The sequence below is a fragment of the Podarcis tiliguerta genome (assembly GCF_965153285.1).
Source record: "Podarcis tiliguerta genome assembly, chromosome: 2".
NCBI lineage: Eukaryota > Metazoa > Chordata > Lepidosauria > Squamata > Lacertidae > Podarcis > Podarcis tiliguerta.
Window position 1 is genome coordinate 118,181,996 of NC_139535.1, and position 27,479 is coordinate 118,209,474.

At 43.9% G+C, this 27,479-nt stretch overlaps 1 protein-coding gene across 6 annotated transcripts in view; it reads right to left on the bottom strand.

The window, feature by feature from the left end:
- The window catches only part of LRP1 (LDL receptor related protein 1), a 306,533-nt gene that overhangs the window by 261,703 nt on the left and 17,351 nt on the right, over nucleotides 1-27,479 (bottom strand). For 2 of the 6 annotated variants that reach the window (XM_083428173.1, XM_083428171.1), the window contains exon 2: nucleotides 11,630-11,752. The exons of 2 other annotated variants lie outside the window; for them this stretch is intronic. In XM_083428173.1, coding sequence (XP_083284299.1) covers nucleotides 11,630-11,752 — 123 coding nt within the window. Of the gene's footprint in view, nucleotides 1-11,629; nucleotides 11,756-27,479 lie in introns of all 6 variants that reach the window. 2 more of the 6 variants (XM_083428172.1, XM_083428170.1) reach the window with 1 other exon arrangement.

A 27,479-nucleotide genomic window follows, 5' to 3' on the forward strand; every position in this document is an offset into this window, starting at 1 on the left:
ACCCAATATGTTCCAATCCACCTGCTACTCTGTGAGGCTTCCAACTCCAGGGAACATTGATTAGAAGATGAAGAACCAGGTTTTAATATGTTGCCTTCTGAAAATTGTATTGGAAAGGCAACCCAATAAAAAAAAACTCACCCAAGATCCCCCCGACAACTCTTAATTGCCCCCTCACACCAACACACTTCCAAAATATACAGCTGAGTTTTCAGGTCCTGCACCATCAATTCCTGTAGTACAATTTGCATACAAATATAGACATGTGAGACTCTTCAATAAATTAAAAGACTGCAATCCTACATCAAGAAACCATCAGTGATCTTAATTCTACATTCGACAGCTCGGACTCTCCAGATACAATGCAAAACAAAGGAGTCCAAAGAGGAGTAGGTGATGCTTATGATTTCAAGCTGCTAACCACCAAATCTCAAATTCCTTCACTGCGTTTGTGCTGTAATGACTCTTTGTTTCAGGGGTTGAGAACTGGAGCTGGCCAGTGGGATGGATCCCTCGGTTCCCACACCCCTGGCAAGACACTTTGGCAGGTGGGGGGGGGATCCACCCATCAACAATCTGACATGGGGCTAAAAAAGAAAAGCCAAGCCTAGCAGCAGGGCTTGAAATTACTGCTAATCAGTTGATTAGCACTGATTTGAAACTCAGATTTGGGCTGGGATCAGCGGTACTACACAGAGTTCCCCAGGGGAAGTGAGCAGCGCAGTCAATACCAGTAGGCTTGAAGTTACCACCTATCAGTTAATAGGCACAAACTTCAAGTCCTGTTTCTGCAGCGGCTGGCTGTGCTATGGGGAACTCCCCAGCACAGTCAATCCCAGTGGGCTTGCTCACACCACCTATTAGCTGAACCAGTAGGAATATACTTTAAAGCTTTCAGCTGTACTTTAGCAGCTAGATGGACTAAGATAGCAAAGTGGCTAGAGCATGAGAATTGTCATCTCAGGGTCTTGGGTTCGCGCCCCATGTCGGGCAAAAGATCTCTCGTGGTTCCTTCCAACTCTACAATTCTATTATTATCTCTACTTAGAATCATAGAATCATAGAGTTGGAAAAGACCACAAGGGTCATCGAGTCCAACCCCCTGCCAAGCAGGAAACACCATCAGAGCACTCCTGACATATGGTTGTCAAGCCTCTGCTTAAAGACCTCCAAAGAAGGAGACTCCACCACACTCCTTGGCAGCAAATTCCACTGTCGAACAGCTCTTACTGTCAGGAAGTTCTTCCTAATGTTTAGGTGGAATCTTCTTTCTTGTAGTTTGGATCCATTGCTCCGTGTCTGCTTCTCTGGAGCAGCAGAAAACAACCTTTCTCCCTCCTCTATGTGACATCCTTTTATATATTTGAATATGGCTATCATATCACCCCTTAACCTCCTCTTCTCCAGGCTAAACATGCCCAGCTCCCTCAGCCGATCCTCATAAGGCATTGTTTCCAGGCCTTTGACCATTCTGGTTGCCCTACTTGCCTCATATGACATCAGGTGTAGGGCAGGTGGGCATGGTATGGGGAAAACAGCCTCGTGGATCAAATTGGAACACTGCACAGGGCCTAATTAAGCCCATGCTCAGTTGATATCCCAATGCAATGGTGATACAACACTATTGTATGGGGACTGAGAATGAAATGGTATGATCCTCAGAACAGAGGATGTGAATCTCCAAAGGAGGAATTCAGTGTCATACAATACCTATCATTCCATCAGGGCAAACATTTTGGTTTGCCAGACTCAACAATCTCATCTCTCCTCCCTCCGTGTACTGCTCTCCCAATTCCCTTTCCAAGACAAGTTCGAGGGCACAGGGAAAGTCTCACTGTGTAAGCCAAAGTCCTTGTGCAGAGCTTATGCTGTCAGGACTTATTAGCAGAATTCCACCCCAAGGCTCAAACTATGGAACACCAGCACAGCTACCTCTCTGAACTGCTCAGTTCAAACTTAACAATCCTGGTCAAAGAAACGTTGCTTTGCTGAATCAGGAGCACACTGCATACTCCTCTTTCCCCTCTCTTGCCTTCCTTAATACCATATAATACGTCCATAAAACTGTCTCAAAACCACTTTCTGTGATGTCCAACCATAGTTTAATAGGCTGGATCAAAGGGGTCACTCAGAACATACTCTCTTGGTTTGAACATCTCAGGAAACTGTGGCTTAAGATACAATGTAGAACGGAAATAAGGTGCACAAGAGTGAAAAGGAAGAGCCCAAGGACACAGACTCTCACATCTGAACTGACACATTCACCAACTCAATCAACACATCAGCTCCAAAAGCGAGCTGCCCATCCTAGCTGCTTCAAAAGAAGACAGCATTGATAAGCAAGTACCTCACTCCTAAAATGTTAAGGAGTCTGAGGACTACAACTCTGGGTAGGAAGTGGTACTGACTAATCACAAGTTAGAAAGAAGCTCATAAGCATCTCACATAGCCTGAGTTTTTGTTTTTTGTTTTCCCTAAATCAACACTGCTCTTTTCTTCCTTTAAAAGGTTACAGATACAGGGAGGAATGTGCAACGGAAATGTCTTTGTAATGTATCCCAAAAAGAACACTGTGCTCTACTCCCTCCATCCCCAAGAGAAAACGAATCCTGATAAAAATCATCTCCTTCGCATGCATTCAGGCATTTTCTTTCTTTCTTTCTTTCTTTCTTTCTTTCTTTCTTTCTTTCTTTCTTTCTCTTACCCACACTCACACACATGCCTTCAAACCTTCTTCCATAAAGGTTTATGTCTGCTGAAAGAGTGGACTGAAGTCTGTAGCTAAAGGATGCTACCAGAGACCAGTTAAAGTCTTTAAAGCATACACTTTTGTGGCTTTCTTCTAAAGTTACATACATTTACATAAAAAATAAGTATGTGAAAAGGAATTTGCTCTCCTAGTTCATTAATACTCATGTGAGCCAGAAATGGAGACCTAAACAGGGACCTAAAACAGACAGTGACTTGTTCAAACTGCAATCCTATACACACCAGGGGATAAGACCCATCGAACTCAGTGTGGTTCAGCTTAGCCATGCACAGGATTGCTCTGTCGGTGCTGATTCTGGTAACTGTAAGATTTCACAGTGATATCTCACAGGAATGAACAGAGGGTGATGTAAATTGCACTCAGCAGGCATTAGGGTGGGGTTTGGGAAGAAGAACTGAAACAAACAAAATCATAGCCCCAAGAATTCATACAGATATTTTCACGGTGGGACTACAAACAAGCTATTACATCCATTGTTCATATGCAAACCCTGATACCACTGTTATTTCTTCTTCTTCAGGGGTTGTCTGCTTACTTCTGAAGGTCAAGTTATAACTCTGCCTGAGGAGAAGAAAGGTTACCATTCTTGATATATCGTAGTAACTCAGCAGTTGTACCAGTTTGTGGGCACATTCCCTTGCAGGAGTTACTATCAGCAATGTGATGACCTCACTGCTATCACACAGTTTATCATCAATGCCCAAGATGATTCCTCAATTTTCTCCTTCAGAGTAAGTGGGAAAGACTTTTTAAAAAGTCAGATAGTCAGGAAGAGGATTAAGGAGACTGATGAGCTTATCATGAACAAGTTTAAAATACAACTTGACAAGGCATAAGAAGCCCTTTGAACAAGCTCTTCAGTGGAACAGAGGAAGGCATTTTAAGGACCAAGAGCCCAAAGATAAAGCTGGAAAGGTACAAATTAGAAACTAAGGCATCGGTTTCTTCCAAATGAGAGGACAGGAAGTAAAAGGCAGGAATGGATTCCACATCATTTCTGCTCTTAGATCAAGATTCGCTATTCTGAAAAACAACAACTCTCTTTTAGCTGATTAATATTCTAGAGCTTTTTAAATGTTTCTGTGGGAAGTGGGGATTACTGTTTTGCTGCTTTGTTTTACTTATTTACTTGTTTTTATCCTGTATTTTATTCTGTGAGCCATCCTCAGATCTTATGATGAAGGGTGGCTTACAACACATAAATCTTAATAATTAAATAAAATAAACAACCACCTGACTTTTAGACGATATCTGACGGCAACCCTGTATCGGGGAAATTTTTAATGTCTAATGTTTTACAATTTTTTTATGTGTTGTAAGCCACCCAGAGTGGCTGGGGAAACCCAGCCAGATGGGCAGGGTATAAATAATAAAATTATTATCATAATCATTATCATCATCACTATTATTTTAACAACAACAACAGTTTTTAAAAACTTTGGCACCATCTGCACTATACCTTTAAAGCTGCATCTTGCCACTTTAAACAATCATAGCTTCCTCAAGGATTTCTGGGAACTGTTGCTTGCTAAGGGTAATGAAAGATACTAATTTAAATACATAATGCAGATGGGGCCTTACTGTAATAATGCAAGTAATGACCTTCTTTTTGTCTTCCAGGAACAGGATGTCAACCAGCATGGTTGCAGTGAACATGTAACAGAGATCAATGGAAGGGCCACAGCCAGTGTTAGAAACTGAGATATGAAAGCAAGGAGCTAAATGGCACCTTAAACCTAGGTTATGGGCTCTGCTATGGAGTATCTAGGTGTGCTTTTTTTATAACAAGAATACAAAGCTGAAAATGAATGAACTGCAGCTAAAATCTTATGCTCATTTTTCACATGGTCTAGTCCTCTTCTGAAGACTGCAAAAAACAAAGCCACACTTCACCTATCCCACCCCCCTAATATTCTTATGAGGGTCTCTTCTCCAGTCTTCAGAGAGTGGCTGGAAGTGGGGTGGCAGGAAAAGGTCCTCCTTCCTGCTGGAAGCAGCAGTGGCAATTTTAATCTGAAATCTTAGACTCAGTACTGCGCCCAGAGCTCAGAAACTTCTCGCGTTGATGAAATTCCCTGTTGCAAAACATGCCCAGAACAATGGGAGTTTCAAACGCTGGCCACAGCTCACTGACAGACCCCATGCTTTACATGAAAAAGGCCCCAGTCTCAATCCATGGGATCTTCAGGTATGGCTGGGAAATAGAAAGCCCTGGAGAGCCACTGCCAGTCACTTGACCTTGCTGAGCTAGACAGGCCAACGGCCTGACTTGCGATAAGAGTTAAACATTAGCAAGTGTCAAAGAAGAGTGAGCCAACATTCCAAGTTAACTCTTTGTCAGCAAACACACAAGTTTCAGAGACTTGGCAGAGTGTCGGGCCTAATAAGCACAGCAACTCAACCCCCCTTAGGTCTTTCCCCATGAAACAGTTGCTGAGAGTGAAAGTCCCCACCTTCCCACAGGTGTATAAGCCCCCTCTTCTCCAGGGCTTTTCCCAACCAATCAGGGACTGCGCCTGCATCTCCCTCTTGGTATCTCTTCTGGTCTTGGGAAACCATGGGGAAGGGAGCTTGTCTGAACAGAAGGGAGAGACATCCCGGCTTCTTCACCAGCCTAACTTGTCTCTGCCTTTTGGCACCCGCCCCCCTTGCTTCAGTTTCTGATTCCAGACCTCTTTCTGGCACTGACTCTCTCAGCTCACTAAGCCCTTTTACCTCTTCACCTTCAGACACCTCTTCCTAGTCTTCTCCCTCTTCTCCCTGTGACCACTCATCATTGTCCCACCACCACTCCCCAGGCACTGAGTCTTCTTCCCTTGGTAGCTCCTCAGCTGGTTCCTCCCATCATTCCTCTGCGTCCAAACAATCCATGACAGCAAGTGCATGTACAACAAAATAAGCAACACCCTCCTTGAAGCCACCTAGCAGAACGGAAGTTAACACTTGTTTAACATTCTTCATGCTGGTATCCTGTAAATCAAGCTGTTGGCCTTGTGACATTTAATCCTGTTGTTGAACATGAACCATTCCTCAATATAAACCCCCACCCCTACAAGGCTGCAACAGGATCTAGTTCTGTACTGTGTGCTCTATCAAGGCAGGAAAACTGCAACATACCAAGTCAGACTATTGATCCATCTAAGTACTGATGCCCTAGACTGGCTGGGGTTTCAGAGATACAACTCTGATACAACACTCTGTGAGGTGAGTGGGGCTAAGAGACTTCAAAGAAGTGTGACTAGCCCAAGGTTACCCAGCAGCTGCATGTGGAGGAGCGGAGACGCGAACCCAGTTCACCAGATTATGAGACTACCACTCTTAACCACTACACCACACTGGTGGGGTGGATGTTAGCAAGATTAAGGCATATAAACAAAACACAACTTATCTTCATTGTACAGATGGATCAGAATTGAAACCGGGGGGAGGGGTGGAAAAAAATTGATATGCCGTCAACCAAGCAGAATCTCTGCAGAATTCTAAAGATGTGACCATCAGTGTCTTATATTTTCTTTTAAAAATTACCAAAATGTTAGGCCCTGATTTTCATCTTCTCTGGGATGGGACTGGTAGCATCCCTCTACGGACAAGTTTTTGCTTTATATTAATTATAGTGCAGCAGAGAGACTTCATTAGCTTCATAATTCAAAGTGAAATAAAAGGTTTCAGAGGCAAAGAAAATATAGCTCAGTTAGTAGAACACGAGACTCTTAATCTCTGGGTCACGGGCTCAAGCCCAAAGTTGGGCAAAAGATTCCTGCAAGGCAGGGGGTTGGACTAGATGACCCTCATAGTCCCTTTCAACTCTACAATTCTGTGATTCTCTGAATACTTCCTGAACCTTCCATTCATGAAATTGATTTGCCTCTATTATCCTCATTTTGGGACTTAACTGAGCATCAGGACTGGCTGCAAACTACAGTTCTCATCAATTTATGACGCACACAAGGTAGCAAAGGCTAAAACAAACTGCAAGAAGAAACAAGTCATATGGTATTGTAAATATACTGAAGGATCCATCTTCCAAAATATGTTATTTTCTTCCCTCTACCCATGCAGAGGACAAGAAGGAGAACAAGGGAAGGGAATGCCTCCTACACCAAATGCCACCGTGGGATCACCTCCCAAAGTCCAGTTGGGAAGTGACCTGTAATTTACAAAGTGTTTGTACAACCCCCATCACATCCTAGCCAAGGTCTTTAGGCAACTAATGCAATACAGATACACTTAAAGCAATACTAATAATAATAAATCCTGCCAAACAATCATAACAGTGTTGTGGGTGGGGAGGGCACTGCTGGGCTGGGAAGTGAGGTATACTGGAGTCAGCTGAGGCCTGGACCCCAAGACAAATCAGGGGATTCAGACCTTGGTTGAGTCAGGTGGAGACATACCCAGACTGCTACAGATCAGGCTGAGCAGGCCAGATCTACCCAGGGTGGAAGGAAGAAAGGAAGGAAGGAAGGAAGGAAGGAGAAGCAGGGATGAGTGAGAACAAGGAAAAAATGCAAAAATGGGGCAAACTAATGGGCAGCTTCCTCTTTGCAAGAGAAAGGGGGGGGGGGGATTTCCTTTCCCTCTAGGCCATGCTTACTTATCACCCTCTGAAGTGAGAAGCAGGATAAGATCCTGTCAAGCAGGAGGATCTGATCCTGCGCAGCGCTGCACCTTCACAAGCCACTTCCCTTGCACAGAGGGAAGCTGCTACCATAGGAGAACCACCACACAGGATCATATCCTCCTGTTTAACCTGTTAAGTAAAAAGATCCAATCCTGCACGGTGCCAGTTGCTGCACCTTCGCAAATGGCTTCCATTGCATTCCCTTAATTGGGAGAATTCTGGTTTTATTTTTAAACCCTTTGTTACGGATATGTTAAAATAGGGTTGTTAAAAACCCTTAGCCCTGCCCTTGAATTGCTTCAGGAACAGATCAGGGACAGCACACGGTAAATTAGCACGATCCAAGGGTCAGAGTTCAGGACCACAGGAAAGACTGGGTGGAGAAGGGACCCATGTAGAAGCCTAATGGGAAACTAGTCCCGGCAGGATAAAGTCTTGAGTGAAGGGAGCTGATGTAACAGGAACCATGGGCACAGCCAAGGTGGGCAGGTACCCCCCCCCCGGTCATCAAAATCAATAGACATAAATACAAATCTGAGGTTTTACTTCCCCTAACAAAAGCCTGCCCCCACCCCAACAAAAATCATGGCTATGCCCATAACAGGGACCCATCCTTAAAGTCCTTTCCCCCAAATCTTCACCGCACAGCAGGGAGAAGAAGAGAGAACTGGTAGAGAATTGTTGTGTCCAAATAGTCATATTTCCTCAATATAAAAGGATGTGAAGTCTTAACTACGAATCTGTCCTACTAGTCTGATTGGATGTCAAAAACATCTAAGAGAGCAAAAGCCCTATGCAAAAAGCTCCCAGAGGCCTCTCATATTCTCCTACATTTCACATTTTGTGGCAGCCCATCCCTTTAGCCAGGCGCAGCCAACGAGAGGATCATTCTTATGCAGCAGCTGAAGCAAGAATGAGGCATTTCAGATGCAAGGACTGGTGCCTGGGATAAAACCAAAGAGCCAAAAGACTCAGTAAACAGACCCACAGTGTATAAAAGCCAAGTGTCACCCAAACTGCAAAAGTCCTGCAATAGAGAGGAAGGAGAAATTATTGTGTGTCCCAGGAGTTGCTACACAAAGCCAAGGTTTGTTGTTACTGCTGGTGCAGATCATGTTCCATCAGCTACACAAATTGCATAATAAAACTAAGCAGGTCCATCCAGACCAGTTCCACTTGTGCTGAGGAGGAATAGCTAACAGAATGACATTGCAAGGCAACAGCACTCAGCAGGTATGATTTCTTTTTTTAATCTTAAAACTCCCTAAAAGGTAAAGGTAAAAGGACCCCTGACCATTAGGTCCAGTCGCAAATGACTCTGGGGTTGCGGCGCTCATTTTGCTTTATTGGCCAAGGGAGCCAGCGTACAGCTTCCAGCTCATGTGGCCAGCATGACTAAGCCACTTCTGGCGAATCAGAGCAGCACACGGAAACACCGTTTACCTTCCCACTGGAGGGGTACCTATTTATCTACTTACACTTTGACGTGCTTTCGAACTGCTCAGTTGTCAGGAGCAAGGACCAAGCAACGGGAGCTCACCCCGTCGCGGGGATTCAAACTGCCGACCTTCTGGTCGGCAAGCCCCTAGGCTCTGTGGTTTAGACCACAGTGCCACCAGTGTCCCTAAAACTACCTACCTTGACTACAATGGACATTGACACAAATCAATTTACTATGAAGAATTGTACCACTTCTAGGCATTGGCCAAACATTGCTGGCCATGTACTCTGGAGCAAATTGCCACTTGGGCTGAACACTCTGCACAGCTTTGTTCAAGGCAAACAGATGTCTGCTCCTGCTTTGTACCAAACGCCGCAGAGCCAACCTTGAAGGCAGGCCATGCTTATGTGCCTCGGTCTGAAGCAAGGGCATGTTGTTCTGGAAGACTAAGAGGTACATGTACTCCCTTGCACAAGGGCCTTTTGGAAAATTTCCACCACTACCCACATTTGCTTCCTAAGCAGTGGTGGGACTGTTCATTTGCACTCCTGTCATATATGCCATGATGCCCAAAGAGCGCCCTCACTTTACATCTTCTATTATCAAGAACAGCAACTATTTTGCTCCTTTGTGGAAACACAAGCAGGTAATTCAAGTAGAAGATACTCCATCTACAGCCACCTAAATCAAATCAAATCAAATACCTTTATTGGCATCACAGTATAAAACAGATTTAAAATCGCTGGGATAATTAAAAGGACAAGGGTGAAGCTGTTGAAAGTCATACGGTCACACTGTGATCGTGTGCACTTATATATTCTGCTTCGCCCTGTCTGTTCCCCGTAGGGATGGTTCGTTAAGAACCCTTTTGGGTAAAATTGTGCAGCCACCTATATCTAATGTTGCCAGTTTGATGGTTTTCAGGATGGATACTATCATTTCCTTTCTCCCTCTAACCTTATTACCAACCTGTGGGCCATGGCTATTCCTCTCCTACAAGCAAGAAATCCAAGTCAAGAGAGACAACTTGTGCATGATGACTCAGAGAAACCATGACCAAGGAATAGAGCCAACCACAAGTCGCCATAAAGGCAGGACTTGTAAGCTAAAGCAGTTTCCCAGTTTTCTAAACCCACCAGTCACTTGGGCACATGTAAGCTATGCCAAAGCAACAACCACAAAGCAACTTCATGGTTCTTTAAAGTGCTTGTGACAGCACACGTACGTCCTTCAAAGCAAGGTGGAAAACTGCCTTTGGTTTCACATGGGTCATGGAGAATCATACCAAAGCCGCACAAAGGCAGAGAGTTAGCTGCCACAGTGAGGAACAGAAACCAGCAAAATCCCCTTAATAGCTCTGCCACTGCAACCTCAACCTTGCCTCCTTTACCAGATATGTGTGAAGTTATTCTTCAGGAAATTATTTAAAATGAACCAGCAGTATCTCTTGTAACTCAAATGAGCTCTGGAAGCAAAGCTGGAAGAAGCATTGAACATATTTAAACAACAGCAGCAACAGTGACCAATAAGCCCCTAGCCAAGACATCTTGTGTGGTTTTCCTCTAAATATATGCAACCTGCAAAAATTAAATAAATAAAACATGCTGGAATTTTTGCAAATTCTGGCCTTGCTAAATCTTCTACTCTGCCACCCAGGCGGGGGGAGAAGGGACTCTAGGACTCAGAACAACTCTCCCATTTACAAACTAAATAAACCCAGACACAGCCTTTTCAAAAACTCAGCTACTGTGCTCCAGCACCACTGGCTTTTGGCAGGAGCAAAGCAGGAAAGCAAGGAAGCAGTAGGCATTTCTGATGAATAAAGCTCTCACACAGCGGTGTCTTGCATCCAGAGCAGGAGGATGAAGGCGACCAACAAACAAGCACTCTCTCGCTTGCTGGGGAAAAAACAAACCAGGAAATGCCTCTAAGGCCTGTCACTTGCAGCTTCATTTCTGAGCACAGGGACAGCCAAACTCAATGGGACAGTCAAACTACCCCTGTTAACCAACTGCAGGGCAAGGAACCTCCTTCCTTTCCGGACACCCTTCCAAGGGCCAGATGTTGATGGCAGGTGAGGAGAGCCACAAATGTGACCTTCACCTTTGTACAGCAGGCTAGTTTCTACACAACTCCTACCTATCCTCCATCCAGGCAAGCAAGAAGCACTGTCAGAGTTCTAGGACAGCCATGGGGAAACACCCAAGGAGGCTGCAAAGCAGGCCTAGTGAGGTGTGTCACCTGAGGAAACGGTATACTCCTGGTTATAGTCCCAAGGTAGAGAGGCCCAGACATCCTATTTTTTGCCCACAGGCCTGAGTTTCCCCATCCCTAAGCTGGTTGTTGCACCTGCTATATAAGAGTTTGCAGTTCAAAGCATCCCTTATAGCAGGAACATTTTAACTCACAATATCTAGGAAGTTCAACTCCAAGGATAAACCTGGAAATGCAGATAGGAAGGCAGGAAGGGCTCTCCCATTCCAAGGCAGTTGTGCAAATAGAAGAAGCTAGGCAAAACTGGATCTGTTGATGTCAGTACCACAAGTCCTCAACATCAGTAAATGACAAACAGTAAAGTCAATAGCCCCGACTCTTCCCCCCACCCGCCCACATGTCCCCAAAGAGCACACAGAACATCAGGCTTATACAGAGAACATCAGGCTTGCGGGTAATCTGCGATGGAAGTGGGAGACAGGAAAAACAGAGACGAGAGAGAGACAGAAAGAGAACACAATGTGGCAGTCATTCTGCTCTGCTGACCGTGACTAGCCATCCGTGCAAAATGTTTTTTTCCTACCAAAAGACTGGTCCTTGAGTCGGTTCCAAGCGTTCAGGTCTCTCCCTTTGGGCGGTGTAGGTCTAGGCTGCAGCACCCACTCCGCACGCGGGGAATTGGGAGGTTTTGCTTTGAAGGAGTCTTCTACTAAAGAAATAATAGGGTCACTTTTTCTTGTTGTGTTTTTCTTTCCTCCCCAACTCCCTTTACAAGCACCCCCCCCCATTTAGAAAGCTTAGACTGGAATGTATATATATTCACAAATCTGCAATCTGTCAGGCATTCTGAGTGTGTTAAATATTGAAGTTATACAGAGAGTGCTATGAAAATCAGGCAGAAAGTACACCAGGGTCAAATGATCTCTTAACTGGACAAAACTTCCTGTTTCCCATATTCCCTGTAAGCATTGGCTTGCACACAGTTTTGCCTCCACAGCCATTTCCCATTTGCTAAAGTGGTCCATTGATCTCAGCACCCTTCAGTTTTTATTTTACTGGGGATATGAAGGCGTATTACATGGGGTGGGGAAGAAGCAGCAGCTGTACTCTCATAACTTGCAAGCTTCACTAAGGTCAAGCAATTGTTTCCAGCTATCAGAGATCAAAACCATCAGGGATAAATAGACATTTCACTTATTTTGGAGATATAATATGTTTATGTGCCACATCAAATAGTATCTAGGGTAAACATATGCAAAGGAGAATAAGATTCCTGTACGTTTCCAAGATGTATAGTAGAAGAGCAAATTGCAGAAGGAACAGCTTTTCTCATCCCTGGAGAACAAGCTGCACTTATTAAAAAAAAACCTATTCTGTAAAACTATCAGAAATGCAGGAACCCTGTCCTTCAAGCTTCTGATAATCGTACACATGAAAGGGCTTCAAGCTTGGCCTACCACCTCTCCTCAAATCTCACGGTCATCAGGGAAAGTTGTTTGCAGCTTACAATGTCTGCTGCTCACCATCACCCCAAAGACAGTTCAGCAGCCCACAGGACACTCTTGATTGCCAAGCCATACTCTGGTGATCAGAAATCAGAATCCACATCACATTCAGGACTAAAAGGCTATTCTAGCCCAGTGCTTTGAATAATTAAGAGTTCTAGTCAAATTTAAAAACTATTTTTGAATGGATTGGGGTGGAGAGGCAGTCAACTAAATGACCTCATACTGAAAATGCCTGGTCCTCAAATGTGTCAAGAGCTTCTCTAAAAAGGCACAGCACGCATACTGACATAGCTCTCCTCAGCCAGACAGATTGTATCTGTCTTGACTAGGCCATCAGGAAACAAAGCAGTCCATTTTATTAGACAATTGTCAAGGAGGCCACTTAGATTTTCCACCCTCATGAGCCCATGTGGCTGTTACCTCTCTTAGGCTTACTCTACACATGCAGGGGGTATATTCTGGCTTTACTCAGAATCAGTGCTTTATTTCTTGGGGAAAGGGTGCTGGTAGGCACTGCGCCTGCTGCTGCTTGCCTGCTTACACCCCCACCCATCCCGCCCACTCGCTTGCTCCCCACCTCGCAGCTTTGCCTGGCGCTGCCTCCTCACCGCTTCCTGGGGCGGCAGGCACAGCCTCCCAGAGGTGCTTTGGCACAACCCTTTGACTACTGGCAAAGCGCCCTCCAGGATCTTGCCTGGCGATCATAAACAATCTCTCCTAGAAAAGGAGGGGATTGAGCATGTAATCACTGTCCCTTACATCCCACAACATTCAGCAGCAATCTGAAGGCAGGCTTAAGTTGCAGTTACAGGTACATTTGAAGATTAAATTGAACATGGGCCTACATCCTTTGTTAAGGATGAACCATGTGCAGGTGAAGAGCAGGCGAAGAGCCAAGAGAGTGAGAGACAGATGGCTGAGCGCCCAACCCTTTTATTTGGGTCATGCCCATCTACCTGGTCGCACTCAGAGGGAGGTGGCTCCCACAGGTTTGACTGTTTGAAGCCACATCCTCTGTGTGCCCATTCTAGCAAACAGGCAATGTTGGACTCAACTGCTCTATCTTTATATCCCACACTTTGGTGCAACCCTTTGACTACTGGCAAAGAACCCTCCAAGAACTTGCCTGACTATCATAAAAGGGTCGTGCCAAAGTGCCTCTGCTCTGGCACAACCTTTTTATAATCATCAGGCACCTTCCTGGAAGGCACTCTGGTGATCGTAAAAGGGTCGTGTGAATTTGTAATGCGGGAGGGGAGGTGGCAGTATGGCATACTGGTTCAGAATAGAGCTACTGAAATTAATAGGGCTAGCTTACAGACTGAATGTGAGGGGATAACATTTTTTAATATTATCTCAACCAAAAAGCTCAATGAAAGAAGAAAACTAGAACGTTAGGGAGAGGGGTCAGGTGCAACCTCTCTTATTCCTGCTCCCTCATAAAAAGCTGCTTGTATACAGTATATCTTAAGGAATATATCTTAAGGAAAGGTTGAGAACAGCTCCTACTCTCTCTTTGATGTGCTAATTTATCACAAGCAGGGAGATTTACACATACTCGGAATATTCACAACCTCTGTGACCAGAAATGGTACAGTCCACCATTCTACCACCTCATTCTGCATTATGTATGGTTTACTAGGACACAGATCACAGAATCATAGAATTGTAGAGCTGGAAGGAACCTGAGGGCCATCTAATCCGACCCCCTGCAATGCAGAAATCTCAGCTAGATCATACATGACAGATGGCCACTCAACCTTTCTGCCACTAGCTGATCCATGTACTGTATTCACTTTGTCTCCAGTAACACTGGAAAGGATCAAAACTTGGCTCACTAGGGCAAAGTTTGAAAACCTGTGATCTAGTTGCTGGCTCCTGCTGCACTGAAGCTAGATTAGCCATAACTTAATCATCCCAAGCAGGTATTTCTCCAGCTTCTCTTTAAACTCTTCAATTGTTAAAGCTTTTAAAACCAACCTTGAGAACATGCTCCCCAGCATAATCTCATAGTCAGAAAGACTTTCCCTAATACTTAGCTTCAATCTTCCTTCCTGTAGCTTAAGCCCATTTGAAAACTACTATTTCTCCTCCTCAGGTCTGAACATGCCCATTCGCCCCCCCCCCCCCCGCCCAGCCGGCTTTCCTCTTCATTCGAGGCTCTCACATTTCAACCTTTTTATTACCTTTGTTGCTTTCCTGTCACACCTCCTCTCCAACAATCTATCTCTACAGTCTTTAAATGGACAAGGCCCAAAACTGAACAGAGGGAGGTATTCAGCTAAGATTTACTCAGACTAAACACACTGAAATGAATGAACTTGACTAGGTCAGGTCCATTAATTTCAATAGGTCTGCTGTGAGTAAAACTTCCACTGAATACCACACCAGAGTTCTCCAGATGAAGCCTAACCAGGACCAAGCGGAATGACCAATTGACCTATCTATCCTGGGGAACTTCTTTCCCAAGATCAAGAAAAATAACTTTGACAATCACATCCACCAAGCCTCTCTCGCAAAGCAAAACCCAATGAGCCCCTTTTCAAATGTCAGTGAGCCTCTGGTTTGATTTAAACAGTAAAAAGAGTCGTAGAGGTGAGGTGTGCAGAGCCGCCTGCCGCCTAGCAGTTTGCCTCCCAAAATATATTTTTTTCCTATCCACTTACAGTACAGTATTGGAGCCCACATGGGTTTCTGGTCTGCTCTCCTGCCCTTAAACTGCTAAGCCTTAGCCCTGCATCCATAAGAAAATATGCATTGTATGAAAATGATCACTAAATTCATCTACTGAGGTGATCAGCTGTTCCAAAAATGAACAGAAGAATCAGACCTGAAGCACTAAGTTTAAAAACAGGAGCAAATCAACCACAACAACAACAACACTTTAGCAACCATTTGAAAAAAAAGAAAGAATTATTTGGCAGCATGAAATGTCCCATCTGTTTATAACTAGTAAAAATGATTAAAGAGAGATCTGGTACAGTTATGTCTGGTCTGGAACACAGAAGTCAGACATTACCCTATCGTTCTTGGCATTCACACCAGCACTATTCTGCTATGAGACCAATTACCTGCTTGTCTAAAAACAGAATCGCCTGGCTGGAGAAAACTAGGCCTAGTTTAGGGTTTAAGGCAGCATTTGTTTGTTTTTTAGTAAGTATTTATCTTCCATCTCAAACATGATGATGATGATGATGATACACGCACACAGAGACAAAATACATCATTCACAACGTTTAATGTGTGAGGAAGGAATCATAATGATCTGATGAAATCTCTTCCATCGAACATAAAAATCTTAAAAATGTCTTTAGTGTAACAGATGACAACTTAAGGAAAAAGAGAGACTACTTTGCTAATTTATGCACTGCAGCACAAATGTGCCTGAATACAGAGAATTTCCTGAAGCAATGCACATAAAGTGTCCCTTATAGAGGGTGAACTACAATTAAGATGGGTATGTAATGTAGTAGAGCCATAATGGATGGCCACTGCGTAGCACAGATACCACAAGTAGCATTAGAAACAGTTATTAATGACATGCCTGGACTGGAGCAGGACAGCTTGTACACGATGTTTTCAGGAACAGGCCATGGCTCAGTGACAAGGCCCCAGGTTCAATCCCTCCCATCTCCAGGTAAGACTGCAAAGTCTTCTCTCCCAAATCCTGGAAAGCAGCTGCCAGCCTATACAGAATATAACACTAAACTAGGTGGACCAATGATCTGAGTTGGCACAGGGCAGCTTAATGTGTTCAAGAAATGCACTGACCCAGAGATGAAAAATTCATCCCACAAGCAGAAAAATACATAGGGTTGGCCAAAACAAAGTAGTCTACCAAGGTTAGACTAGACATGACACACACACAAATTAAAAATAGGGTATTTACAGGATATTTACAATTTAAAACAGCCATGGAGTTGGTTGGGGGTGGGGAGCAGGCAAGAAAGATAAAGAGAGGCTTAAAAACAACAACTTGCCCCTGTCATTGTGGTTTTGAGATGATTAGATTGATAGAAAAGTTTGCTACTTTTAAAAGCTGCTATACTAGGGAAGTTTTTAATGTTTAATGCTGTATGGTGTTTTTAACATTTGGTTGGGAGCTGCCCAGAGTAGCTGGGGAAACCCAGCCAAATGGGCGGGGTCTAATAAAATAAAATAAAAATAAAAATAAAATAAAATAAAATAAAATAAAATAAAATAAAATAATATTTGAGCTCAACACTGTTCAGAAAGCAGAATACAAATATTGAATCAAAAGTTAGTATTTGCCCTATGGGCAACAAACAAATTTGAGTTTTCATTTGGATACTAAAAAAAAAGTCAATGACATTTATTTCAACTCTACAATTCTACGATTATATAAGAGCCACTTACATGTATATACACTTCTAAGGCACAATGTATAAGAAATGCAAAAAGGCATCTTACTCAAGTCCATGTAGTATGGAAGCACTCGCTACCATGGAATTAGTTGATCAAAGTAATAACGTATTGGAGGGATATTCAACTAAGATTTACCCAGAGTAGACCAATTACAATTGATGGACCTAAGTCATGCTAATTCATTTCAGCGAGCGTATTCTGGAGTAAAACTTACCATATTTTTTGCTCTATAAGACTCAGTTTTTCCCTCCTAAAAAGTAAGGGGAAATGTGTGTGTGTGTTATGGAGCGAATGCAGGCTGCGCAGCTATCCCAGGAGCCAGAACAGCAAGAGGGATCGCTGCTTTCACTGCGCAGCGATCCCTCTTGCTGTTCTGGCTTCTGAGATTCAGAATATTTTTTTTGTTCTCCTCCTCCAAAAACTAGGTGCGTCTTGTGGTCTGGTGAGTCTTATAGAACGAAAAATATGGTAGCTGAATATCACCCATAGTTATTATACTCTGATGCTTGAGGAAGTTTGGGAGCTAGAACAAAGTAAGGTGCTTGCCTCCAAACGCAAAGATATTCAGACTTTTCACATCCTGTAGCAGGAGCACAGAGCCTTTGGGACAGCCAGCACTCTCAGGAAGCAATTTAAAATGGAGTGCTTCCTTTTCTAAACAATAAAAAAGTAAAGTGAAACAAAAGAAAATGAGTTTGGAGGATACTAGGAACCTCTGGACATGAGTCCTGAGGCAGGATTTATGCCCCAAAAGGATAAGGAAAATTAAAGTAGGCGGGAGAAGGATGGTACTTCAAACGGACAAAAGCTCAAAATCAGCCTGCCTTCCCAGGAGCCCTAAGTTGTGGGCAGAGCACAAAAAAGTAGAAATAAGCTGCTATTTCTACTGCAAGGTGGAAGAGTAAGCATCTTGTTTTCATCTTTGTCACTCCACAACAGGGTTTCAAGTCTCCTTTCCTCCCCACCCGTCACCCACTAGCAAAATTTATTCTTAAAGATGACTTAACTTTTTGAGAAATCCACCATTCGACTGCAATTCCCCACTCCCCTCAAAAGAAAAATTGAGAGAAATTAACTGGCTGTGCTGGAACCGAGGAGATTCCTCTATCGCAGGTGTGGGGATCCTGTGGCAACTCCCATAATTCCTGGTGGTGCCGCCAGGGCTGCTGGGAGTGGTAGTTCAGCAACATCTGGAGGGCCAAAGGTTCCTCACACCTATTGTTTTTTGCTACTTAGCATGGCCACATTTGTCACATTGAGGGGAGACAAAGATACATTCCCTTGTTTTTGGAAGAACTTTTGATCGCTGAGACTAAACAGACTGCCAGGAAAGCAGTAGGAACCTTGGGAAATGCACTTCTATTTTCAGGGCTTTAAACATTCCTGTTGCTTAAAGTAATTCAATCCAAAAACCTAAAGCCTGCCTACAGATGTCAGGTGGCATAGCAGGGGCTTCTGCATTGAGCAAACAATCCTGATAAGGGCCTTAAAAGGGGGGTCCCAATTCACTCCACTTATCTTTTCATTGTGCCCTTCAACTTTTTTAGGCAGTTCAAAAAAGCTGCCTCTTAAGCCTTACAATATAGGCCCAATATGGCTTCTCAAAAGGCCCTTTGCTCAAGGAGCCTACGACTGCATTCAGATGTGGAATTTATTGTGTTAGGTTGTTGTTGTTGTTGTTATAATGCTAGCACTTCTGTCCTGATTTCTAACATTTTTTTTACACTGCAGTACCTGCTGTGTTATGGAACTGTAGCTTTCTGATCGATAGACTGCCATATCATGCTAAATTTCAAAAGGCAGGAAAGAACTGTACACTGGGATGCCGCCCTAAATTTCATTACATGAAAAATTACAGTGCAAAATTCCCATGTTTTTCCAAGTAAATTGGGTTGCAAATGAATTTTTTTTCCTTGAAGCAATTAGCATGGAAATGAGCACTAAATTTCCACTAGGTTTCCAGCAGTAAAATTATATTGTGTGAAAGATCACATAAAAGGCAGGAATTATTAGTCAGGAAAACGGAAAAAGCCTTTGCATGTCATCAAGCAAGCTTGGATAGCTGAAGCTTTTCAACTGGGCAAAAAGCTCTCTCTCACACTTCCATTTCATCCCTTCCTCACAGTAACCCTGAATCTGTGGGGTGTCCGTTTGTCTGTTTGTTTGTTGAACAATCACAGAACCAGGCACTTTCCCCCCAAAGCACTAAGAAACTGCCTTCTCTGGAAGCCTAATACATTTTGCAGCCTCAATGCTGTAAAATGCCTGAGAACCTAAACTAAAACAAAATGGGCCATGGGGTGTGGTAAGGGAAGATAAATCCTGGCTTTGATTTATTCATCATTATAATCAGCACAGCTTCATTAGGCACCAGTAACCCTAAGAGGGATTTGTTAACAGGTAGAACGCTACAACTGTTCTTGGCACAAGCCCACTTGCCACCGAATGAAAAGAGGCAAAAAGATACACTTGTTTGACTGTTCCACCAGACACAATAAGCTGCTGTTCAAATCCATTATCCAAACTCGTTATTCACTAAGCCAATCTCAGATGTCTAAAACAGCGCTCGGGGAACAAAGCCCTGCATGGAATTAAGTAAATGGACTAGATTGATGGGCTTCAAAGAGCTATTGGACACGTTAAAACAACAATTTTCCTAGCAGGCCATAATAAAACAAGGGAGCCGGAGTCAAGCACAGAGCAGCAAAACTGGGCTGCTACTATCCAGCATGTTCTACACAAGCTTCCATCTACAGCTTCCGAAAAGGAAACTGCGACTTCTCAAGTCAGTCCTTTTGACTGAAGTTGACTTCTCCACTTGCTGGAATTGCCAGACTTGTTTTACTCTCGGGTTGTATACAAAAAAAGGGGGCGTATTGCTAATTGTGCTCATCTGCTTGGCACATTGAAGAATGGGTCTGGCTCAATCTGCAAAAATTGCACAGCTCCTCAGGGAAGGCCAAAGGTTCCCCACACCTGCTCTAGAGAACATTCAAGCCAGTTCTCCCCCTCCCCCCCCCCAAAGAAGCAAAAACACCAGCTTTGCATGAGAAGAAGCATTTTGAAGACTGCAGCACCAACCTACATGATTCTCAGGAATATTAGAGAATAGCTTATCACAGCCTCAGTACTTTCACAGTGAGCAATCCCACATACATACTTAACAGTCAACACTGAGCTGAGGGTTTCAATGTCTTTTACTGGTTACTGTTAGGACCTGTCAATGGCTGTGGGTCAGCAGAAGAGCATCCACTTTGCATGCAGATGGTCTCAGGTTCATTCCATGGCATCTCCACGTAGAGCCAGGAATATCTCCTGTCTGAAACCCTGGAGAACTACTGACAGTCAGTACAGACCAGCCTTTCTCAACCTTGGGTTCCCAGATGTTGTTGGACTACAAGTCCCATCATTCCTAGACAGCAAGGGTAGAGGTCAGGGATGGTGGGAGTTGTAGTTCAATACTACCTGGGAACCCAAGGATGATAAAGGCTGGCACAGTGGTACCTCTGGTTACGAACACCTTGGGTTACTTTTTTTTGGGTTGCAAACAGTTTTAACCTGGAAGTGAGTGTTCCAAGCCTCGCTGCTGGCTGGAGCCAAGCCCGGACATCCGTGGGGCCTGTCGAGGCTCCGCAACTGGGCTGCAACCGCAAGAGCTCTCCGAGGCCTTCACAACTGCCTGGAGCCAGGCCCCGACATCCACAGGGTGCAGGTCGCATCTCAGCCCCAAAGTTAGGTAAGGAACACTTACCTAATGAAGACCAAGAGCAGTGAAGCTGTTAAGAAAACAAAGGTGAGCCTGGGCCAACAAGCCCTTTACCAACCCTTGCAAGATGGGTGGCACCTAGCCAGGTAAGCCAACCTACCCTGTGGGAGGGGGGGAGTGTAAATTTTTGGGATTCTGCAAGGGATTTTGGGATTTGTTTATGTGTGTCTGCCCTGTGCCTTTGCCTCTGCTTTGCTCCTTCGTTTGGGGGACTTCTGGGGGACTCTGCCTTCTGACATTGTTTTAGGGATCGTGTGGGGTCTGGGGTTCAGCTATTGGTTGACTGTGTGACTGCAAAAATGGATAAAAGCCCCCCATCCAAACAATCATCAGTGCATGTAAGAAAAAAATAAGTTAATTTTTTCATCTACAGTACTGTCTTATTTATTTTATAGTACAGTATATTGATTATTGCCTTCATTTTATGGATCAATGGTCTCGTTAGACCATTCGTATTGAATTGCTGTTTTAGGGGGTGTTTTTCATCGTCTGGAACGGATCATTCCACTTTTCCATTACTTTCAATGGGAAAGTGCGCTTCAGGTTAAGAACGCTTCAGGTTAAGAACGGACTTCCTGAACCAATTAAGTACTTAACCTGAGGTACCACTGTATAGACAATACAGTTAAGTCTGACTCAGCATAAGACAGCTTCCTATGGTCCTAATTATTCTGTCATTTATCAGTGAATGTGTTTTCTAATTTTAAATTGGCTGCATCTTAAATATTGTTCTAGATTGTTGAAAGTTACCTTGGAAGGGCTCTGTCCTAAGAGGTGATCTATAAACAATAAAAAAATAAACAATACAGTGGTTCTGTTGTTTCAGTATGGCATGCAAGGAAAATGTATGGTCAACGTGATCAGTCCTTTAGCATTCATAGAACAGTTGATCACTGACCAGATTATTGGAGTTGGAATCCAATAACAAATGGAAGGCCACAGATTCCCCATCTCCGATCCAGGGGGTACCTACACCTAAGGATAGTTGTTATCTGACACCTATTTACACAAGAAATTTGTATTTTAAGTCAACAGTCACCTTACCATAATATGTATGTGAGCACTGCAACAATTCTCATCCGATAGCAATCAACAATAATTAGGTTTAGAACTTGTCACTTTTGTTTAATTTTGGCATAGTGACATCATTTAGCTGCATTAATTGATTTGTCTGGAAAAGTCAAGTTTAAACTCAATTAACTTCCCCTTTCGATGTGAAGCGATGCACACATCCCCTGAACCAAATTACAGCTCTGCTTTCTGCTTTCTATGTTAGAAAGTCTTAGCCCTGCAACCTATAGACACTTATCTAGGGGCAAGCCCCATTGTACTCAGTGAGACTTGTTTCTAAGTAGAAAGCCACAGGATTGTACTCTTAAGCAGTTTTTAAGGTTGTGAGTAACACTACTGATTTGAAGTTAGGAAAGGATTCAAGAGTTTGCAAGACTGCAACTTGTCTGTTACTGTTGTTAACTTCTTTGGCAAAAAAAGTAAGTAAAATTCTAGTCTATTCTATATTGAGCATGTATGACAGCCAGGAACACTGGAAAATAGTTCCTTATGCACTGAAGCAAGACTCAGCAGAACCGCTCTAGAAAGCAGTTTCATCATGCCCCACTTTTCTTTAAAGGCAGACAGGACAAAAACAAGAATTTTTAGCTTAGCTGTAACGCAGAAAGTATTTGCTGTTGCACTGTGTGCTCTGCCAAAGTGGTATTAGACGTAAGTAGCTGAAAAAGGCAAATCAACAGGAAAAACAAGAACCATAAACTTGGTCTGTAAATAATTATGTATTCAGCTTTTACCAAATTGTAGGGGGTGGGAATTAATCTCCTCTCCCAACAAAGCAGCCAAATTACGGCAAGCAGAATTTTTAGAGGAGGATGGAGGGTTGCTGCTGGTGTTAAAAATAATAAACGGCAGAATGCACAAAGTTAAATGCCTTGCAAAGGTACAACTCTGATGCAAGCAGTAGGAGATTGCAAGGGGGGAGGGAACTATTTAGAAACAGAACTCTCAAAATAGATGCCCACTCCAAAAACGAGATTGCTGTGAGATTTGATACACAAAGTCAAGAGGGGGGGGGAACTCACACTCTCCACCATAAGACCAGTTAAGAATGACTGTTTGGAACTGAAGAGGAGACATGGTACAATAAAAGAAATAATGAGTACTGTGATCATCTAGCTGAGGATGCAAAAAAAAAATGGAGGGGGAGAGACACACGATTAATTTATTTCTTGAATTTCTATCCCACCTCTTAAAAATCCCACCTAGCTAAAAGAGAATCAAACTAAGAATTTGACCAGGCAATTGTACAGCCAGGAATCTTTCAGACTCCAGTCTGCTGACAATACCCCTGCCAAATCCAAACATCCCCAGCTTGGAAAGGGAGGCAGAACCCACAGAAACAGTGCGGCCTGGGAAGTGATTCTCCATTCACCACATTTCCACCAACTGCAGGAATATGGGGGCCTGATAAAGTGCCGGTAACCACTGGAACTGGCCTACAGACTCCCTGACAATCATCCCTGGACTAAAGGAATCTTCATTTCCTTCTTCCCTGGATTTCTTTCCCCCTATTTCCCATCAGGGCTTGGGCAGCCATTTTAGAAGGCAGGAGTGGAAAAAACCTAAGTAGAAGAGGGCAAATAAACAGCTTCATCCTGGCATGCCTTTCATGTTTAGCAGCATATGTGCAATTTATGCTGTCTCTGCCGACTGAAGGGTATGTCAAGCACCCTACAGCAGCTCACACATACTGCAGAGGACAGAGATTTAAATACGCCCATGTCTTCTGTGAAACAGCAAATGGAAGAAATATGGTTTTAATACTGCTGTCTCTCTGGAACCTTTGAGATCAGACAGAAATACTATTCCCCCCAAAATATATATATCTGTTGAAATAAATGCTTCTTTCACCCAAGAGAAAGGAGTGTATTCTCAGAGCAGCAGGAAAGCAGATTCCAGGTCCAGGCTCCTCATCACAAGGAGCAGTATGCTACAAGAAAGTGGAATGACAGGATTCCACTATGATACTAGAGTGTGGCAATAAAACAAGGGCCATATGACACCAGAGAAGAAGAGCACGGCTGAAACAAAAAACCCCAGAAGGCACAAGAGGACTTGGCCAGGTGCAGAGGTTGCCCATTTGGCTTGTTAATTCAAATCATTTTAAAATCTGAAAATTTATGAACTCAGCATTATATCCCTTTTTTAAAAAGTGGCGAGACACAAAACACTGGGTTGTATCCAAAGTAGACTCACAAGTCTCAAAGTAGTCTCATTTAAATTAATGGAATGATTAATGGAAATCACTAATTTGAAAAGCTCTGCTCTGAGTAAGACATAAGTTGTATGAAGCCCAAAGCAAGGCAGATGTTGGGCTATTGCCAGCAGACCGAAGACTCCGCTATACAGCTGAAAATAAAACGTTTTAAGTGCAATATACAATGTGACACTAGATAGCGATGGTGAGCCTATGGAAGATTAAATGTATTTTTAAAAACGCTTTTAAAAAAAGCATTTTCAGAATGTTTTTTTCTATGTGTGTAGAATGCCCAACTCTCTTTTGGCCCACATTGCGTAGGAGAGAGTCTTCTTCCAAGAGCCAGCCCCCTTCCTTCTCTCAGCCAATGAGAAGTGAGTGGAATAAAGCACACTCCTCCTTCCCGATCACAGCAGATGCTCTTGCTTATTATGTGGGTGGGTCAGAGGGGTGGGAGAGAATCTCCTCTTCCCTGAGTGATGGTGACACCGCTTTCCCTTGCTGCCCTGTGTTTTGATACTGACTCTAGCATGGGCCCCACAAGTACAGAAGGGTTAAATCAAAAACAGAATGCTACCATTTAACAAAAGACATGCAAGTGATTTAAAATAATAGTCACTACTGAATATGAGATCTTGTTAGTAAATCCAACTCTAGAAGCATAGCTCTTACTTTTCCAGAGTTGTTGAAGATGATCTGCCTTCTTCTATGTCTCTTCATATTATCATTATCATGTTGCCACCCTCCAGACTTCTCAGGGAGGAGGCACATCCACCCCACAATGTTGTCCCACTACTTTGGGTTGTTTGATGAACATAACAACAGAATACCCAGATGCCTTTGGGAAACCCTTGTGCAGGACCCGAGGATGAGAGCACTCTCCCCACCTGTGACTGCAGGGCCTAGAACAGGTGTTATAAGCCTTTGGCCCTTCAGGTGTCACTGAACTACAATTCACATCATCTCTGGCCCATGCTTGCTGGGGCCGATGGAAGTTAGAGTTCAGCAAAAAAAGGAGGACCGAAGGTTCCCCATGCCCGGCCTTGGAGGAGACCAGGCACAGAGAAGATGTTAGACAAGACAGAAACAGCATGATTCATACCAGTCAAAAACAAAAAAAGTATCTCTCTCTCTCTCTCTCATGCTCTACAAGGACACCAAAGTGCTTTCTTCTTCTGGTGCAAGCAAAGCAGGCTGAACCACACAGAGCCTGCATGGCAGGAACATGATATTGCAGAGAGTCTCAGAATGGACCGAGAAAACCTTTCCTCAGCACCACCCAAGGCATGATGATTTCTGCAGCCACTGAATGTTGAGAATCCAGCAGAATTAGGGCCCAGCCTGGAGCTTGTCCAAAACATGACAGCTGTAGCTGTGAAATCACCCCTTAGGGTGTACGCCCATACTGAAGAAGAAAGTCGGCATAACCATCATGACTACCCAGACAGGGATTTCGGTGATTAAAATACTTTTCTTTAAAAACTCTATGGTTCCTGGAATTCTTTGGAAATTAAAACGATGCTTTAAAATTGAAACTGGTTTAAATTTGCATGAATATGTCACTACTATCACCACATTATCAGTACTTTCGTTATAGCAATAATGGAGGTGGAACTGATTATCTGAACCTACTGTTTGGAGGGATAAGTTTTGAAGCTGGACTGTTTGGTGATAGCCTCCATAGCATGGAAGCGGGGGGGGGGGGGGGGGACTGCTTGAGAGCCAGTGTGGTGTAGTGGTTAAGAGCGGTAGTCTCGTAATCTGGGGAACCGGGTTCGCGTCTCCGCTCCTCCACATGCAGCTGCTGGGTGACCTTGGGCCAGTCACACTTCTCTGAAGTCTCTCAGCCCCACTCACCTCACAGAGTGTTTGTTGTGGGGGAGGAAGGGAAAGGAGAATGTTAGCCGCTTTGAGACTCCTGAAGGGGAGTGAAAGGCGGGATATCAAATCCAAACTCTTCTTCTTCTTCTTCTTGAGGGGAAATTACACACCACAGGTTAGCCATCCCTGATAAAACATACAGAGATGGCCATTTCAAGCCCAGAATGCCTACTAGGTATTGTCGGCACAGTTCCTATGTTGTTTTAGCAGTCTTTGGATTACAGTAGCCAAGTGTTCTTATGTCTTCTAAACGAAGACACAACAGGGCATTCAGCAGTGTAAACTGTAAAATAATTATTTATTTCCATCATTCAGGCATACAATCCAACCCAGGAAGGGGCTACTATGAACAACCAGATGGATCTTCCACAGGGCATGTGACTGAGAATGGCAACCATGCACCCATGTCCCAAGACAAGAGTGCCTGGTTGGGTGGTCTGAGGAAAGAGTGTGACAATTGACAAGATAAACCCTGGGAGAGTAAACAACAGGCATCCATCACATTTTAGACTGATAGGCTGTAAAGGATCAAAGCCAGCCTTTCTCAAACTTGCATCCCTAGATGTGGTTAGACTACAACTCACATCATTCCTAGCCAACCTGGCTAGTGGTCAGGGATGATGGGAGTTGTAGTGCAAGAACACATAGGGACCCAAGGTTGAGGGATGGCCAATAGGCACCCCACGCACCAGATTTGGCTCTAGGAGCAATTTTAGCTGTGGTAGGGGTATCTGCTTACCACCTGCCTGAGAAAGGGTAGGATGTGCCAGGGACTGGTTGGATGCAGAGGAATGATGGGAGGAACCAGCTGGGGAGGATGGCTCACAGCTCTGAGAGTGGTCGTGGAACAACAATAAGTGATCAGAGGGAGAGGAAAAGGAAGAGGAGGTGTCAGAAGCTGAAGAGGTAACCGGGCTTAGTGAGCTGGGAGAGTGTGTGGCAGAGAGAAGTCCAGAATCAGAGGCAGAAGCTGAGGCAGGCGAGTGGGAGGAGGGAGAGTCACAGGCATCTCCCCCTCCAGCTGCAACAAGCTCCCAGAACCAGAAGAGGCATGAAAAGGGTAAAGAAGAGGTTGGATTCATGCAGGCTCCGATTGCTTGGGGAAAACCTAGGAGCTTAGCTAGTTGGGGGGGGGGGGCTTTCAGTCTTGGCAATGATGCATAGGGCAAAACCTACCAGGGATGAGCTGCTCTGCTCATTAGGCCTGACACTCTGCCAAGTCTGTGCAGACCATGTTCTTGCTAATAAAAAGTTAACTCCTGCTTGCACGGTGTGATTTACTGCTAGCTCACTCATATCACGATGATTTCAAATTTTAATAGGCCAAGATACTCTACACCAGGCATGCTAAACCTTTGACTCTCCAGATGTTGTTGGATGCCAACTCCCATCTGCCCCAGCCAGTCTAGCCAGTGGTTAGGGATGATGGGGATATGAGCCAACAACATCTGGAAGGCCACAGATCCCCCATCCAATGTTAGTGTAATCTAAAAATCAATTTGAAATGATCACTGCATGGTTTGGCCCCTAGCAACATGTTTTCTCCCAGCAACAAGGTTTCCTTAGCAACAGACTTCTTTATTAGACATGCTCTGAAGGAGAGAAGAATGGCTGAAGAACGGAG